Below are 16,392 nucleotides of genomic sequence, written 5' to 3'. Positions count from 1 at the left end.
TTTTTTTCGGAGCTGGGGCCCTAACCCAGGGCCTTGCCAGAGCCTTGCTCTTGCTAGGCAAGCGCTCTACCACTGAGCTAAATCCCCAACCCCTGGTCTTAAAATTTAAAGTAAGAAGAAAGCTAGGGTGTGTGGCTCAGTGGTAGAGCCCCTGCCTAGAATCCCCCAGTGAGGATATGGGGTGTGGCTCAGTGGTAGAGCCCCTGCCTAGAATCCCCCAGTGAGGGGCTGGGGTGTGGCTCAGTGGTAGAGCACCTGCCTAGAATCCCCCAGTGAGGGGCTGGGGGTGTGGCTCAGTGGTAGAGCCCCAGCCTAGAATCCCCCAGTGAGGGGCTGGGGTGTGGCTCAGTGGTAGAGCCCCTGCCTAGAATCCCCCAGTGAGGGGCTGGGGGCGTGGCTCAGTGGTAGAGCCCCTGCCTAGAATCCCCCAGTGAGGGGTTGGGGGCGTGGCTCAGTGGTAGAGCACCTGCCTAGAATCCCCCAGTGAGGGGTTGGGGGCGTGGCTCAGTGGTAGAGCCCCTGCCTAGAATCCCCCAGTGAGGGACTGGGGGCGTGGCTCAGTGGTAGAGCCCCTGCCTAGAATCCCCTAGTGAGGGACTGGGGGCGTGGCTCAGTGGTAGAGCCCCTGCCTAGAATCCCCCAGTGAGGGGCTGGGGGCGTGGCTCAGTGGTAGAGCCCCTGCCTAGAATCCCCCAGTGAGGGGCTGGGGGTGTGGCTCAGTGGTAGAGCCCCTGCCTAGAATCCCCCAGTGAGGATATGGGGTGTGGCTCAGTGGTAGAGCCCCTGCCTAGAATCCCCCAGTGAGGGCTGGGGGTATGGCTCAGTGGTAGAGCCCCTGCCTAGAATCCCCCAGTGAGGGACTGGGGGCGTGGCTCAGTGGTAGAGCCCCTGCCTAGAATCCCCCAGTGAGGGGCTGGGGGGCGTGGCTCAGTGGTAGAGCTCCTGCCTAGAATCCCCCAGTGAGGGGCTGGGGGCGTGGCTCAGTGGTAGAGCCCCTGCCTAGAATCCCCCAGTGAGGGGCTGGGGGGCGTGGCTCAGTGGTAGAGCTCCTGCCTAGAATCCCCCAGTGAGGGGCTGGGGGTGTGGTTCAGTGGTAGAGCCCCTGCCTAGAGTCCTCCAGTGAGGATCTGGGGTGTGGCTCAGTGGTAGACCCTTTGCCTTGCATTGTGAAACTCTGGGTGAAGTTCCCAGCTCCACAATGAAACAGTCAAAATAAAGAAGCTAGACAGATGTGTTATGGTGCCCCTGGGCCCTGGAGAACAGATTCTCTGTAGACCCCCAGGATTCTTCCAGTTCTTAGAGTCATTGAGACCCTGCATTATGGCAATTTTGAACGCTGTAAGCGCCGATCCCCTTTCTGATGCTGACACCCCATATTGTTTAGGAGGCTGGCCTCAGGACAGTTGTGACTCAGTGGGGTGTGGAGTGTGACCCGAGTACAAACCTCTTACCTGTGGGTGAGAGAGGGTAATGGATCCTGTCCGGGAGGCTGCAATTCTCACAGAGCTATGGCGTAATGCCACCCGAGGGAGAAGCAGACACACCATCTGGCCATCGCTTGAACAGCTTCATTGGGTTGTCAGCCTCACTGTCCCTGACAGTATCCATTTTCCTCCACAGTGGTGGCCTAGTAAATGATCACCACCCAGCTCTAGGACCGTTGACATGTGCCAGCAAGCGATGGTCTCCGCATGTTTATAGAGTCAACCATGCTGGCCAGGCCCCTGCTGCTTGAGGGTTCCACACCTGGGCGAGCTCACCGATATTGACCTTGGAGCTTTGCTGGAAACTGAGAGGTCTGAGGGCGCTCAAGCCATCTGGGCAAGTAACAGTGTAGGCACACAGGCAGGGCATTCATAGACTTCAAACATCCTCCAGAGGCAGCCAACAGGAGTTATGTTACCAAAGGAACCCTCCTCCCCACCACCTAGACACACAGGGAACCGGCCCATTTCAGAGGTGGAACGCACAGTCAAATAACCCCTTACTATGAGGCCTTTGCCTTGAGAGGACTCTTGGTACCTACATGGTCCCGCCAGTATGCAAATAGCTGTAACATGTCATTGCCCCTATCCCCTACTGCTCTGGGCTCCCTGCCTCTGAAGCTTACCCATGGCCAGTAGAAAGACCAGGAAAGAAAGAGCAGATCCCTGGCCAGGCCCACAGGTCCCACTCCTGTCTGCAGGCATGGCTCAACAACTTAGACAAGGCCCATTTGTGCTCCACCTGAGAGAGGAGGATAGGTAAATACAGTGCCTAAGGCTTTAAACAAGGCCAGTACACAATGGCACCCACGGGGCTGAAATGAGAAATGCCAGGTTTAGCATGAGGCCTCTCTGTACACCCCCAGGACTGAAGGTCACACTGAGCTTCTGCCAAGGAGAAGCCCCCTCTCCTTCCAGAAAACATTCACTTGCAGAAAGCCTGGTATTAAATAGCTTAATATATCTCCCTAATGACAAGGGGGCTGTTTTCTGCTGTGTGAGTGGCAGGAAGATTACTGGAGGCAGAAGGGCTTGTTTCTGCCTCCACGTCTTCATTTGGTGAGTCAGGGACCTGCTGTGCACTTAGCAGGAAAGGGGGTGCTCTTTGTCTTCCCCGAGGTCTTGCGTCCTTGTCATCGGCCCCAGGGTAGGGAATGCCCCAGAGACACCAGCTTGGAATCCCTGGAACCTATAGATGTTCTCTTATCTTTTTATTCACGTGCATGTTTGTAGACCCTGAGAGCCATCCCCATCTTTTGAGATAGGAAGTCTTCACTGATCTGGGACTCACCGGTTAACCTAAATTGGCTGGGCAGCAGGTCACTTTTACTTGGGTTGTGTGGGGCTCAAACTCAGGTCTTCGCGCTTTTCCTGTGAATGTCTGTCTACTCCCAGCCCTGTGCCCTTTATTTTGCAATTAGAGTCTTTGAAACTGTGACTAAATAGGAAATTGGGGATGAGCTAAGTGCCTGGGTTTCCCAGCACTCCTCTTACTATCAGAGTTCTTATGCACGGGGTAGGGGGCTGAAAGAGAATTTGAGGTGCTGAATGTAGAAGAGAAAACCCATGAAGACAGAGGAAGGTAGGGATGAGGCTGTAAGCCCAAGGGACGTCTGCCCAACCTTGAACCTGGACTTTCTACCTTTCTACCTCCATCAGTTATACAGGATAAGGATCTCTCTCTCTCTCTCTCTCTCTCTCTCTCTCTCTCTCTCTCTCTCTCTCTCTCTCTCTGCCAGTCCATCTGTCTGTCTGTTTTAGTTTAAATCAACAGCAGGCCCTCCGCCATTCTGTGTGTCAGGCTCACCCAGGAGGCCTCAGGTAGATGGAGGGCGTGGCTACACAGACTGCTGCTTTCTGGCTTTGCAGCCTCCTAGCTGGTGTCCTCTGGCTCCTTCTCCGAATTCCATATCCCCTCATCTGCCTGCGGAGTGGGCTTTTGACAACACCACTCAGAGTTGTGAAGAGCAAATGAGGCAGCATTCTTGGTGCCCTGAGGACAGAGCCCAACATCTAGAAGGTTCTCCGTGTGTATTCATAGTCACCAACAAGCTGATTGACATGTATATTAATGAGTGACTGGAGAGGTCCACAGAAGCCTGCTGGCACTGTAGCCAGCCAGGAACAGGCTGGTCCCAGCCGGTTCTCTCTGCCTTCTAGCCAGGCATCGCTGCTGCCTCAGCTGCCCCAGAAAGGGCGTGGGCAGTGAGGCCCAGACCCACGCCTGGTTTATAGCCTGTACAACTTTGTGGGTCAGTGCCAGGACTTGGGGTGTCAGCTCATTCAGCTGCAGAATTTGGCCCCACTTCTTGGTAGCCTGGGGCAGGTTATTTCTTTGCTCTGTCTTGGTTTCCTTAGCTATACCATGAGGAAAATGATGCCAAGTTCCCAAGTAGTGTGTGGCCGTGACTTCCTGTCTGTCAGGAGCTGTGTGCTCAGACCCCAGGAGAGTCCAATTCGGACACCATTGCAGGATTATTGTTCAGCCCTGGGTATTACACAGGAGGACTCACTTTCAGTTTACTATAAACAAGCACAATTAACACTGAGCAGTGTTTTCATTAAAGCTCAGAGAAGTTGTTCTAAGGGGTTTTTTAGGGGTTTTCTGCCTCAGGGGCAAGGTAAAGAATGAACAGCTGTAGGCACAACTGTAGGCCACTGATGCCTGCCTTTCTAGTGGCCTTTGGGGACTCGTGTGGCCCTCAAAGTAGGAGCTGTGTAGCACTGTAAGCATCCCTGTGAGAGCAGGCCTGTTCAAGCACCTTGTTTGGGATTTCCTGGATTCCCTCTCCCCTCAATCCCAGGCGATTGTCCTGCAGATCACCCTGCTTGAAGCCACCACCATAGCAGGCCTGGCTCAGGACTCTCTCCAGCCCCATCTGGTTGTTTAAAAGCTAGACCTGCAACTTCCTACAACTGATGACCTCAGGATGAAGGCCAGGTGTGACCATCTGGAGTTTATTTTGACCTCAGAGGACAAAGTATGGGGGGAGGGGGGAGAGGGAGGTCCCTGTGACTAACAGTCTTGTTAGGGGAAGTGTGCCCACTGGGCCGCCCAGTCCTTGGGTGCTCCCCAGGTCTTAGCTGTAGGTGAGAGTGGCTCTAACTGTGGCTCCTCCAGTCCCTCACTGGCACCCCCACACAAGGCTACTTTGTGTGCACTTGAGTGGCCTACATAGACCAAAAGGCAAGTGTTCAAGTCTGCCGCAGGCCCCTCCTACTCTGAGCTGTTGGTCCAAAGCCCATATAAGGACATAGAGGGGACAGGACAGCCCAGCCCACTTTCTCCTGTGAGGCTGTGGAACCATGCTGCCAGGGCAGAGAGACCATGGACTTCCTCTTGAATCTCCCTCAGGCACATTGCCAATGTCCACCACAGCCCACTGAGAATGGCTCATGGGCCATTCACATCTCAGAGGTTCCTGGGGGGGGCGGGGGGGCTGAAATGAGGACAGAGTCACAAGTCCCCAGCACAAGCTGTGAACATCCATCCACATAAGTACACGGTACCCCAACGTCTTTCTATAAAGGAGGGTGTGCTACTCCCATGCTGTCATCCACAGTCCTGGGGACACACATGTGGGTTGTGATAACCACACCAGAGTCCTTCCCCAGATGAATCCTGGTAGAGAATTCTTATATTTCATATATGCATCAGGTTACTCTTTAGGGAAGAGTAGATTTTACTTACTCTGTAGCCCTGCCTGACCTAGAACTCCCTAGGTAAGCCAGGAACTTAGAGCCATCCTTTCCCATTGCCTCCTGAGTACTGGGCTATAGGGGTGTACCACTATGCCTGGCCGGCTACTAATTTATTCTTCCATTTCTCCTGTGAACTTAAAGCCTTGCTTATCCACCCCCCTCAACCCACAGAAAGCACAGTCATGCTGCCCATGCTAGACCTGTTGGGTGAGCATGATACATCCTACTTGCTGAGATGGCTATTGCTCCAGCTGGTGGCAGCTTGCCCAACCAGAGTGAGGCCATCTGGATGGGCATAACCTACAAGGAGCTGTTGGTGGCCAACCTGGGCCACGGGTTTCCAGCTTACTTAAAGACCCCTCCTGTTCCAGGAAGCACACATCCTGGTGGCCCTATCCCTCCCCTGGGCCAGGCAGTTCCTTGTTCTGGGTACCCAGCCAACTGAGTGCCTGATAACATCTTTCCCTCCTGAAAGTGAAGGCCCACCCTTGCACCTGCTCGCCATACCTGACTGAACTGGGTTCACCAAATTTGTCCTCTGCCCGGGACACAGCGAGTCTAGTACTTTTCCAAAGTACCACCCTGAAATTGGCCAGCAGTAGATACTCAATTCAATTTCCTCTGCACAAAAGAGGCCAATGTCTACTGCCCAGGGTTAAGAGTGACCAGGGAAGGGTTGGGGATTTAGCTCAGTGGTAGAGCGCTTGCCTAGCAAGCGCAAGGCCCTGGGTTCGGTCCCCAGCTCCGGAAAAAAAAAAAAAGAGTGACCAGGGAAGCTAGGTGGAAGGTCTCTGGAGGAGCATGAAGAGAAACATGCAGGTCTCACAGCAGCACTGACTTCAGAGATCTCTCTGTGTGTCTCGTCAGTAGCCCAGGCTTGTCCCTGGCAGTATGTGGCTCTGAAACCCAGCTGCCCACTGGGAACTCTGCTAGGTGCCAGGCAGAAGGCTATGGACAGGGGAGTGACTGAAAAATTTTAAGTGTCCCCTAAGGAAGGGGGAGACTTTCACATGTCCTACCCGATCTCAATGCAGAGCTGCCAGAAACCAACAGTAGCCCCATAAGAATCTGTCTAGTCAGCATCTTCCAGAATGTCCAGCTTCTCCCATTCTTGCCTCTCCTGAGCCTACATCCACTGGGAAGCTGCCTTATTGACCTTCAGAACCTGGGCTAGTTCTGCCCTGAGGCCTCATCTACATGGACCAGTCACAGCCTTGAAAGGGTGGGGAACAGTTCCCAGAAACACCGTGCTGTGGAAGAGTTCAGAGTCGGAGTAGTCTCCACAGGGTCCAGAAGCCTCTGGAGGGCCCAGGCTGGAGCTGACATTGGGCAACAGGGGGTAGAGTGTGGAGGCCATTAGGACCAAGTGTAACGTCAGCATAGCAGAACTCAGTGTGATTGGCCTTGCTTCCCATGGACCAGGACCTGTTTGCTATGTAACAGGCCAGCAGTATACAAGATGTCTGGCATGGTGGGGGGTTTTTTGTTTTGTTTTGTGTTTTGTTTTGTTTTTAAGACAGGGTCATTTTAAGTTGCCTAGGCTGACTCACTAGGTAGGAATTGGGCTTTGAATTTGTGATCCCCTTGCTACCCCAGTGCTGGAATAAAATAGGCATGGGCCACCACCAAGAGTGATAGACAGCAGGGCCACCACCCGGTCTCAAGGACAGGACTGATGAACCTATGGAAGATCCAAGTATCTAAGTGACATGTTGTATGGTGGCAGCTGCAAGCCAAACTGTTGGGTGACAGCTCCAGAGTTGTTACAAGAAGAATTGGGAGGGCAAGAGGACAGGTTTCCTGCTAGACTGCAGGGATTCTGTCGTTAAAATACAACTTGTGCGGGACTGAGGACTCAACTCGGTAGAGTGTTTGTTGATTGTACGTGAGGTCCTGGGTTCTGTTCGTGGCCCATTTTGGTACCCCATGTATGTGCTCACCAGATACGTCATGTGACTTGCATCAAGTATCTGAAATCTTGGGTCTCTTACAGCTTGCCATAGGGTCTCCAGCATGCCAGTGGATAGCTGATCCCTAGAGTCTGATAGAAAGTTGGGAGTGGCAGAGTCTCCAACCCTCAATGAGGCCCTGATCCCGTAGAACCCTATCCACCAGGAGCTCATGGCACAAGCTATGTGCTGTTGGGAGATTATGAGCATCCTTAGGGGAGCTGGTCATTCTCATTATGGATGAGAAGGAGGGCGGCCTAGAGGGTCCAGAGCCTCAGTGGGATGCCCACTGCAATGGCCCTGGCTTTAGTTGAAAGAAATCATAGAAACTTGCTAAAATGCAGCTTCCTGGGCCCAGCACTCAGACTCTGGCCCAGCAGGTCAGAAGTGGTGTATAAGGCCCCTCACGTGTAACAGACCCTTCATTACCCAAGGGAAATTTGGCTGCTGATAGCCTCAGAACTTGGACTTTAAGGGAAACCGATCCCTAAGTTGTGGAAACTGTCTATACCCACAGTCGTGTCACCATAGTGCTCTGAGAGATCCAAGGGGAATCAGCAACACACAGGGATCCTGGAGTCACCTGGGGGAATCGGGAATAAACTGCCCCCGGGGTGAACTGCAGTAAGAACCAGAGAATGGTTAGTGGCCTGGGGAAAGGAGCCCTGGCCTGAGGTCACTTGGGGGACATCTGGGGACCCTTCTTCCCTTTATCTTGCCTTCACCTGGAGACCACGCTGGGCTCTTACATTTCTCTATTATTGTGCAGCAATGGAAAATGAGGCCCGAGGGGCAAATGTTGTTCCTGCCCCTCCCCAGGGGCAGGGTTGCACAGGGCGGGCAGAGTTTCGAGTCTCCCTGGAAGGGAAGATAGAACAGAACTCCAGGCGTCCCAGGTCAGAACAAAAGTGAAGTGCCCAAGAGGCGTTTAGAACAAGAAAGGTACACCTCTGAATAGAACGCTCTTGCCACTTCTATGAACCCTTGGGCTATTCCAGGAAAGAAGGTAACAAGAACACCTGCGGGCTGTGATGTGGGGGTGGGGTAATTGCTGAGGGTCTGGGACATCCGCCAGCTTCCGTGGAGTGTAGAAGGCGGGTGTCTGAACCCAGGGATGCGGAACCAGGAATCAGGTCAAGCCAGAGGCCCTGAAGGGAGCCACAGGACTCTAAGCCATTGGATCTGAGAAATGCCACCTCCTCAAAGAAGCAGGCAGAGGGAGGGAAAGAGAGAGGTCAGATTGTGGGTGGGAAGGCTGGTCCCTGCTCAGCACCAGGGTGAATGCTGCCTGATTGTCCTCAGGTCAGTGTGTGGAGGTGACCACAGGGTGATGGTCAGATGCCCGCTTGTTTTTTGTCCTCAGACAGCAGTTCTGAGGCAAGCCTTGGCTGCACTCAGGATCCTGAGAAGGGAACACCCCTATCCCCTATGCTTCGACCAGAGCCTGGCTAACAATGCCCTCCAGTGTCACACTGCCAAGTGCTCCTGGGGAGGGAAACCACCCCCCCACCCCCAGCCCCCTCCACCCCGCTCTGACTCTACCAGCCAGGGTAAGACCTACAGAGGAGTCAGCCAAGTCAAGCTTCCAAGAAGGGGAAGAAGGCACAGCACTGGCAGAGGCCAGCTGTGGGGGTAACAACTGTCTTCCTGGGGCATCCAGCTATGGAGGGTGACAGCTGTCCTTATGGGACATCCAACACATAGGAGTGAAGAGGGCTCTTGACAGCAAAAGAGGCCATGAAGGTAGTGGATTTCTTCTCTCTCTCTCTCTCTCTCTCTCTCTCTCTCTCTCTCTCTCTCTCTCTTTCTCTCTCTCCCTCCCTCCCTCCCTCCCTCCCTCTTTCTTCCTTCCTTCCTTCCTTCCTTCTTTTTTCTTCCTTCCTTCCTTCCTTCTTTCTTTCTTTCCTTTTTCCTTTCTTTCTTCCTTCCTTTCTTTATTTCTTTCTTATTTTAAGACAGGATCTCCGGTGGCCCAGAGTGACCTTGAATCTCTGTTCCTCCAGCCTCCACCCCCCAAAGTTCTAGGATCACGGATGTTCACCACCACACCTAGTTTAACCTAATGGGATTGGGATAGAACCCAGGACCTCATGCGTGCTAGACAAATACTCTACCAGCTGAGCACAAGTTGTTTCTTAACAACAGGATCCATGCAGCCTGGGAGGAAAGTTGCTGATGGGTTCCCCCAGCTTTGAGGCTCTTCATGAGGATGGGAGGTAGTCAGACTGCTTTTTCCAAGTTCCCTCTTCACAGGTGAACCTGGAACGCATCAGAGGAGTTTGTCTTAACCCCTTCTCTTCCAAACGCTCCACAACAGCCTGCACTGTAGGGTGTCTGTGTGTCACACACATGTGCTCAGTGTTAATATGCATGCATTTCGTGTGTGTGTGTGTGTGTGTGTGAGAGAGAGAGAGAGAGAGAGAGAGAGAGAGAGACTGCATGCATGTGTCAGCATATGCATGCCTGTAGTGGGTGGTCAGAACTTAACCATCTCAGCCCCGCATGGACCCTCAGCAGCCATTGTGTGATAGCCATCCATTCAGCAAGCTTATCAGTCTGTCCACACCTCCCCTCTGTGAGAGGGGAGGCTGGAGACATAGCTCAGTCATTAAACTGCTTGCTTAGGCATGGTTCTCATGAGACCAGAGAGGGCTGACACAGATTCTTTGATCTTTACACCAATGTAAAATATAGGCCATGGAGGTGCACATTTGTAATCTTAGCATAGGAAGTCTGAGACAGACAGACTTCCGGAGCTTTCTAGCCAGCCAGCCTGGCCAATTTTGTGAGTTAAAGGCCAATGAGAGACCTGTCCTGAAAGGAGAAAAAAAAAAGGTGGCTAAGGCTGGCACATATCTCTACTCCCAGCATTTAGGAAGCAGACTCGGCGGGTTTTTGTGAGTTTGAAACCAGCCTGGTCTACATAGTGAGCTCCGGGACAGCCAGGGCAACATAAGAATCTGTCTGAGAAAACAAACAAACAATAACAAAAGACAAACAGATGGGCTGCGCCTGAGAGACAACACCCATTCTCAGTCATCAACCTGTCCAGGTGAGTGGCCATAGAGCCATGGACCCACACTACCCCCCACAACACACACACACACACACACACACACACACACACACACACACACACACAGCTTCCCACACTGGCTTCTGGAAGGCTGTGGAGGGTCTGTTTGATCAAGTCTTATTCAGGGAACTATCAGAGGTGGTTGGCCACTACCTGCTGCCTGAACCCCACGTAGGCCACAGGAAGGTTTTGTTCATACCTTGTACATAAATCTCTCATAACTCAACAGTATATGGGGGGCCATCAGCCTCACCTGACAGTAGGACCGAGGGCTACAAGGGCCCAGCAACCTCAGCTGTGTGTCTGCAAGGAAGGATCTAAACCTGGAAGGTGTGTGGGCCTACACTGTAGGAGCATCCAGGCCTAGATGGCCTGAAAGTGCACACAGAACAGTGATGCCCAGGCCCTCATTTGCATACTTGGAATAAAACAGCATCCTAGGAGGTGAGCCTACAGGCCGAGTTCTCTCTCGCCTGTATAGCCTGCAGTGGAAGCAGGGAGCCGGGGAGGATCCAGATGTCATGCTTCAGCCAGGAGACTGGGCAATGACAGGCTGACAGTTTCACATCATTAAGGTCAAATTACATCAGTGGAGAGAACTTTGATTTGGGTGGGGGGGTATGACAGTGACCTTTCAAAGCTACCTGCTTTTGTATCTTTGGCAATGAGACAGGAAGGTCAAATTCCAATCCTTTCACGGTTGTCTATTGCTTACTGCACACACACACACACACACACACACACACACACACACACACACACACACGGCGCTGGGGGGGGGGTGTCAGGGGAATGGTGCCAAGACCCAAGCTGAACAGCTTGTGAGTCTAGGGTGGGTGCTTGGGAGCCCCTGGCCAGCATCAGTTGACCTTTGAACTTCTTAACTGAGGAAGGGCCCTGTGGAATCTGAGGGTTCCCCTGTCCATCCAGCAAGCTCTTCTCAGCTGGTCTCCCACAGCCCTGAGAGCTCAGAATAACCCCAAGAAGAGTCAGGAAGACTTCATGCCCTTTTGTATAGGAAGTGTCTTAAGTTGAGAGGCTTGCTCTAAAGCTTCCTCTGGTGCAGCAGAAGGCTTTCTGTGGTTGTGGATGTGAACAACACCAGACCATCTATCTGCCATCTGAGGGCTGGAGGTGGCCAACGGACGCCATTTTGATTTCTCTGAGCAAGGATACAGACATGGCTATGGCAAGGGCAGCCCCACTTCTTGGGGAGCATATTCTGACATGCTTGCTAGCACCTCCCTGCTCACTGCTCCTCGACAGCCCCAGACGGCCTGGCATCAACCCCCCAAGACCTGCCCCCTAAGAGAAAGTGTCAGGGCAGCTAGGCAGTGGGGCCGGAGTAGGAATTACCAGGAACCCTGGACCACAGTATGTGTTCTTTGCTGTGTGCATGAGCAGGCAGGACTTGCTCTGCTGTGCTACCTCTGTCCCTCTGAGGCCAGGGCAAAGGTTGTCACCACCAAACACTCAGCCTCACTGAATGAATACACAGCTAAAGGACAGAGCAACGGGACCCAACAGACAGACACCCAGGGCTCCCGGGTGCCGACTCTCTATCCAAATCCCCCACTAATGGAGTTTCTAAGTGTGGGCCAGGAAAAGCATGTGGCCTCACCTGGCCCACAGTGTGTCTGCCTGTAGATGTTGGAGCTACACTGAAGAATTCAGGAAACAGATCAACAAAACAGACAGCTAGGAAAGCCATGAGCCTTGTAGAGTTAGCCTTGAAAGGGTTGACACATTGGGAATTTAAATAATTTAGGGAGTGTGTGTGTGCAAGTGTGTATGTGCTTGTGTGCGTCTGGACTCCAGAGTCAACGGCCAGTGTCACCCTTAGGCATGATCTAACTTGGATTTGATTGTTTTAAAGAGTTATTTCTTTTATGGATATGAGTACACTGTAGCTGTCTTCAGACAGGGCATCGGATCCTATTACAGATGGTTGTGAGCCACCGTGTGGCTGCTGGGAATTGAACTCAGGACCTCTGGATGAACAGTCAGTGCTCTAAACCACTGAGCCATCTCTCCAGCCCCTGTTTGTTTGTTTTAAAGTCAGGGTCTCACTATGCAGCCCTGGTTGGCCTTGAATTTGCTTGTAGAGCAGGCTGGCCTAGAACTTGAAAAGATCTGCCTGCCTCTGCCTCCTGAGTGCTGAGATTAAAAGCATATGCCACCACACCTGGTCCACTTTGGGTTTTTTTCCCCCTTGCTGGCCAGAAACTCACCAAGTAGGGCTGTACTGGCTAGCCAATGAGGATCCTCCAATCTGCCTCCCCACAAGGGAGTCCTCAAGATTAAACTCAGGTTCCTATGCATCCAAAGCATTCATTTTAGTTATGTGAACCATCTCCCCACTACCTAGAATTTCTTTTAAAAGAAACATGTGCTCATTTATGGGTCAGGAGGGCTGTATGCACATGTGGAGGTCAGAGGTCAATGTGTGAGCATTGGTTTTCTCCAGCAATGTGGGTCCTGGGGGTTGAAATCAGAGCTTCAGCTTTGGCAGCAAGCACCTTCAGCCACTGAGCCAGCCATCTCACTGGCCCTTTCGTTTAACCCTCGACAAAGGTCCTCTGACGGCCGATTAGCAGAACACCTGGAAATGGGTGTCAGCTTGGGTTCCGGGTGCACCCACACCTCAGCTGGTCCTCTCACTCCAGAGATCCCCTCTGTGACAGACTCTTCCTGTCTCTATCTGTGTTCTGCAGGCAGACGAGGGAGCAGGAGACGCCGCCTGACTTTTTTTATTTCTCTGACTACGAGAGGCACAATGCGGAGATAGCTGCCTTCCACCTGGACAGGTGAGTCCCCTCCCCTCCCACTGCCAAGAGCCATCCAGACCCAGATGCATCTGTGTTCTCATGAGTGCCACCTACAGAGAAGCGTGGGTCTGGTGTGTAGCCACCATCAAGTAGGCTAGACTGGTGGCTGGCTGGCTGGTGTGCCCCAGAAATCGTCCTGTCTCTGCCCCTCAGTGCTGGGATTATAAGCATGTGCCACCACGTTTCACGTGCCACCACGTTTCACTGCTAAGCTGTCTCCCCAGTGCTACATTCTGCCTCCATTTGTGATCCTGGTGGGCACCGCCTTACCCCTAAACTCAGCAAGGGGCAGCAGGGACAGATGGCACACCATCGGGAATAAAGGGAAAAGAAATAAGGGCAGAGAGAAGTGTGCGTGGGTTTGAACAGGTCAGGAAGGCACCTTGGAGGAAATGGTGCTTTAGCGACAATAGGTGGGAGACTCTGTCACTTGTCTCCTGAGGGACAGACTTGACCAGCAGAATCTGGATCACTAGAGGTTCCACTCGGCCCTGTCTGTACCCTGAGGAGCTGTTCATGGGCCTAACCCTCAAGTCATCTCTGAGGGGTACAGAGGGACCTCTTCCCAGGCAATAGCAGAGGGATAAGGCTCAGTATTCATCCCTCAAGACCCTCCTGACTGTACCACAGCTATGACTAGACCTAGATCTTAACTCAGCGGTCACTGGACTGCCTAGACTGCAGAGTCCAGTCTAATCTCTTTTTACAGGATCCTGGAAGACTGGGGTAGATCACAAAACTTACATGGGAACTAGAAATTCTCAGAAGCCAGACATTTAAGCCTCCTAAACCCAGAAAGCCTTTCTGTGACAACGGTGACTTTGCACCATGAGGTCACTCAAGTCGCCTGCTTCTATACCAGTCATGAGGCTGGAGAGATGACTCTGCTGTTAAAGTGCTTGCACCTCTGGGACCTATCCCCAGAACCTATATGAAAACGGTGGTACAAGCTTAGAATTCCAGTGCTGGGGAGGTAGAGACAGGAGGACCTCTGGGGCGTGATCAGGGAGTTCGAGGCTGCTGAAAGTCAAGGATGATGGCTCCTGAGAAATGAACCCCAGGTTGATCTCATGGGCTGCACCCACATGTATGAACCCCCATGTATACACACACATGAAAACGGAGTCATGAAGCTTGAGGTGGCAGGATTCTGGCTGTGGCTGTCTTACGAAGCCACTGGGGCCCCTTACCACAGGAACGTGGTCTATCTATTCCTCCACCAAGGACAGCTCATCTCTACGTCCTGTGTCAGCAGGAAAAAGCTAGAATTGGGCATCTCCATTTAATTAAGCAAGCGGCAATGTGTGCAGAAAAAGCCCCATTAAGAGTGGGTAATTTAATTTAATTTCCTTTTAAATTTAGCCCTAGAATGGGGGCACATCTTATTTATCGAGTTGCCTGGTGGGGCCAGAGTCAGTGCATGACGCACAGAGGCGTCAATCCTTCTAGGGTTGCACACTTTGCTGGCACTGATGGTTCTGGGCTGCGCTGATCCTGAGAACCTTGTGTGGCAGAAAACTGAAGGGTAATGGTGGAGAAGCTGGCTGCTCCAGACCGCCGCGAGGACCAGCCTCAAGAATAATGAACCCTTCCCCCACCCTTTCTTCCCAGGATCCTGGATTTCCGCAGAGTGCCTCCAGTGGCCGGCAGGATGATCAACATGACCAAGGAGATCCGGGATGTCACGAGGGACAAGAAGCTATGGAGAACCTTCTTTGTGTCTCCAGGTAGCTGGGGGTGGGATTGGATGGGGAACTCGCGTGACTTAGGTCACGTGCTGGCCTTGGTCTTCTCTAAAAAACTTAGAGATTAGATTACTCTTCCTGTTGCTCAGATAAAAATATCCTGACAGAAGCACCCTAAGGAAGAAAGGGTTTACTTGGCTAATAGTTGAAGAGTGCACAGTCTTCTGTGTGTGACATGTATATGTGCCGATCTGCAGTCATATGGTCTCTTAGTTACACCTTCCTGTGCTCACACAGAGGGGTTTCCACTGTGCTCTAAAATGTGCATTTAAGTTAATTAATTTATTAATTGATTGGCTGGGATCTTTGTTGTTAAGCTCTTTGGTTGGTTTGAGTTGGATTGGGTTTGGGAAGGGGGACAGAGGGTCTCATTCGATAGTCTAGGCTGGCCTGGAACTCATTATGTATACCAGAATGGTCCCAACTCTCCATTTTCCTGCCTTAGCATCTTAAGTGCTAGGATTACCAGTGTTAGACATCACAGGTAGCTGTTGATTTGTTTGAGACAGTCTTGCTGTGTAGCCCAGGCAGGTCTTGAACTCAGGATCCTCTTGCCCCAGCCACCAAAGTACTTGTTGACGGGACTCAACCACTACATCTGGCCTGCTGTATATTTTTAACTCCAGCCTCTCTCAGAAGCCTCTGGTAGCCTGGCCACCAGAGCCCTGCTCTCCCAAACCTTTCTAGATCAGCCAGTGAGACTGTCGCCTGGAGATGTGGCCAGTTGTCCTTCTCTGAGGGCAAAGCAGCTGGCTATAGATCTCTGGTGCCTTGAAGGTCACCACTGGATACCCTGCTTTTCAGGGAGATTGTGTGTTATGTGGCTGAGGTATTCACACTGGTGAGACTTCAGACTTCAGACTGTGGGTCCCTTGAGCACACAGAAACCAAGTCGTGTCATACTTATCTCAGTGGGCCTGCTAACCATGCTGCCACAGGCTCGGTTGACATATCTGCTCTCTGAGTTTTCCTGTGGTCTGGACCTGTGACAGGCTGTTTATTTCAGGTCTCTCTGATGCCCTCTCAGCTTCTGGCATGCACCTCGTACCTATGATATTATTGTTTGTTGTTGTTTATGCTTGTGTGTGTGTGTGTGTTTGTGTGTGTGTGGCATATATGTGTAAGGTGGTATAGTGTGGGTGTGGGGGTATATACATATGTGTATGTGTGTGTTATGTAGGTATATGGGGTGTGTGTATAGTGTGTATATGGTGTATATGGTTGTGCTGCTGTGTGTGTGTGTCTGTGTGTCTGTGTGTGTGCATGCACATACAAAGTTGACCTCAGATACATTCCTCAGTTCATCTCCACTATTACTGAGCCAAGGTTTCTTTCTGAACCAAAACCTCACCAATCCCTACTATCCCAACTAACCAGCTTACCCTAAAAGTCCCTGTCTCTGCCTTCTGGCTACTAAGGCTACAGATGGCTGCCACAGCAGCCCAACTTTTCCTGGAGCTCAGAACTCTGGTCCTCATGTTCCGCACTTTGTCCAGTGAGCCATGTCACGTGCTTTTGAGATTGGGTCTCATGTGGCCCAGGCTAGCCTGAAACTCTCTAAGTAGCCAAGGATGTCTCGAAGATCCTGATCTTCCTGCTTTCATCTCC

General features: G+C 52.1%; 1 protein-coding gene across 3 annotated transcripts in view; it reads left to right on the top strand.

Moving 5' to 3' along the window:
* Positions 1 to 16,392, top strand: part of Fam20c (FAM20C, golgi associated secretory pathway kinase) — a 58,419-nt gene that overhangs the window by 28,209 nt on the left and 13,818 nt on the right. For all 3 annotated transcript variants that reach the window (NM_001012238.1, XM_039089395.2, XM_039089396.2), the window contains 2 exon segments: positions 12,926 to 13,018; positions 14,651 to 14,766. In NM_001012238.1, coding sequence (NP_001012238.1) covers positions 12,926 to 13,018; positions 14,651 to 14,766 — 209 coding nt within the window.

Source organism: Rattus norvegicus, chromosome 12 (assembly GCF_036323735.1).
Source record: "Rattus norvegicus strain BN/NHsdMcwi chromosome 12, GRCr8, whole genome shotgun sequence".
Lineage (NCBI taxonomy): Eukaryota > Metazoa > Chordata > Mammalia > Rodentia > Muridae > Rattus > Rattus norvegicus.
Note: the sequence above shows the minus strand (reverse complement) of the source record. Positions and strands in the feature narration are given on the sequence as shown.